Below are 1,223 nucleotides of genomic sequence, written 5' to 3' on the forward strand. Positions count from 1 at the left end.
TTTTAATTTTACTAGCTTGAGGTGGTTTTTGCCTTTTTTTTTTTTTAAAAAGAGTTCATGCTCAAAATGGAAGATGGAAACAGCTTTGGCGAATAAGTTGTGACGTAGCGAACATGTAACTCACACAACTATAGTCCCGGTCTCCATCGGATGGGGGAAGGATTGGGAAATGGGTCCCATCCAGTGTTCCGTACACTGGTGGCACAAAGTGCGTAGTGGAGTTGCGGTGCGCGATAGCCTGTGCCTCAGCCACGTCAATTGACAAATTGGTTCAACAGCTTGAATGGTATGGCCCTGCACACCGTGTATAAACAGCCCTGAACGGTTGTCTTGCTGACACCTAATGTCTCTGCCACAACCCTGTATTCTGCACAGGTGGCCAACTTGTACAATGCTACCTCTCGCCATTTAGCCAAAGAACTCAGCTTCTAAACTCTTTGATTTAGCAAGACGGTTTGCATAACATTAAGATATGACAAAACTACGCTTTGCATTGTCTAGTTTTATTCACTCTAAACTAGTTGATGGATTGGCATTTTCTTTTTTGCACCATTTTAAAAATTCCCTAAAAATGTGCTTGACAATTAGATGGAAACACTGTCTCCTAGTAATGTGTTGGAATGCATTGTCATGTCTTCATGTTTTATAATAGGAGGTCATTCATTTTGGGCCGATGCTGTTTATGTTTTAGGTAAGCTGTCTCTGGAGGAGTTCATTAAAGGAGCGAAGAGCGACCCCTCCATCGTCCGCCTGTTGCAGTGTGACCCCAGCAGCGCCGGACAGTTCTAAACCCGAGGCATCAACACAACCTGTAAGGCACACATTCAGCATCTTCACTGCAGCGCAACTCGTAGTAAAAGCTTCAGTTAACCCTTGTGTTGTCTTCCCGTCAAAATTGAAAATAAACACTTTTGTTGACGCTTTTTATTGATTTTTTTTAAAACTTTTTCTTACATTTTTGTCCCTTTTTTCAATGTTTGTCACTTTTTAACACTACATTACATTAACTTATTAACTTTAGTTTTAGTTATTTTTGAGATTTATGGTCAATGAACCTATAGGAAATTATACCTAATGTTTCAGTTAGAAAAGCAGAAATGAGGAATTATTGAGACTAAAATTAAAGGAATTTAAGTTGATGGATAATCACAGATTGGAATATGTCAACTTTTACTCAATACTATTTGGAAACAACTTCAATTTGTTTTTCAAATGCTATAAAA

General features: G+C 38.7%; 1 protein-coding gene and 1 long non-coding RNA gene across 3 annotated transcripts in view; one reads left to right on the forward strand and one right to left on the reverse strand.

The window, feature by feature from the left end:
• ncalda (neurocalcin delta a) overlaps positions 1–1,223 on the forward strand; it is a 97,079-nt gene that overhangs the window by 90,691 nt on the left and 5,165 nt on the right. For both annotated transcript variants that reach the window (XM_032517745.1, XM_032517744.1), the window contains one exon: positions 692–811. In XM_032517745.1, the coding sequence (XP_032373636.1) occupies positions 692–789 (98 nt within the window). In that variant the 3' untranslated portion in view covers positions 790–811. The remainder of the gene's footprint in view (positions 1–691; positions 812–1,223) is intronic.
• Positions 1–1,223, reverse strand: part of LOC116690657 (uncharacterized) — a 12,997-nt gene that overhangs the window by 10,809 nt on the left and 965 nt on the right. The gene's annotated exons all lie outside the window — the stretch shown is intronic.

The sequence above is a fragment of the Etheostoma spectabile genome, chromosome 6 (assembly GCF_008692095.1).
Source record: "Etheostoma spectabile isolate EspeVRDwgs_2016 chromosome 6, UIUC_Espe_1.0, whole genome shotgun sequence".
NCBI lineage: Eukaryota > Metazoa > Chordata > Actinopteri > Perciformes > Percidae > Etheostoma > Etheostoma spectabile.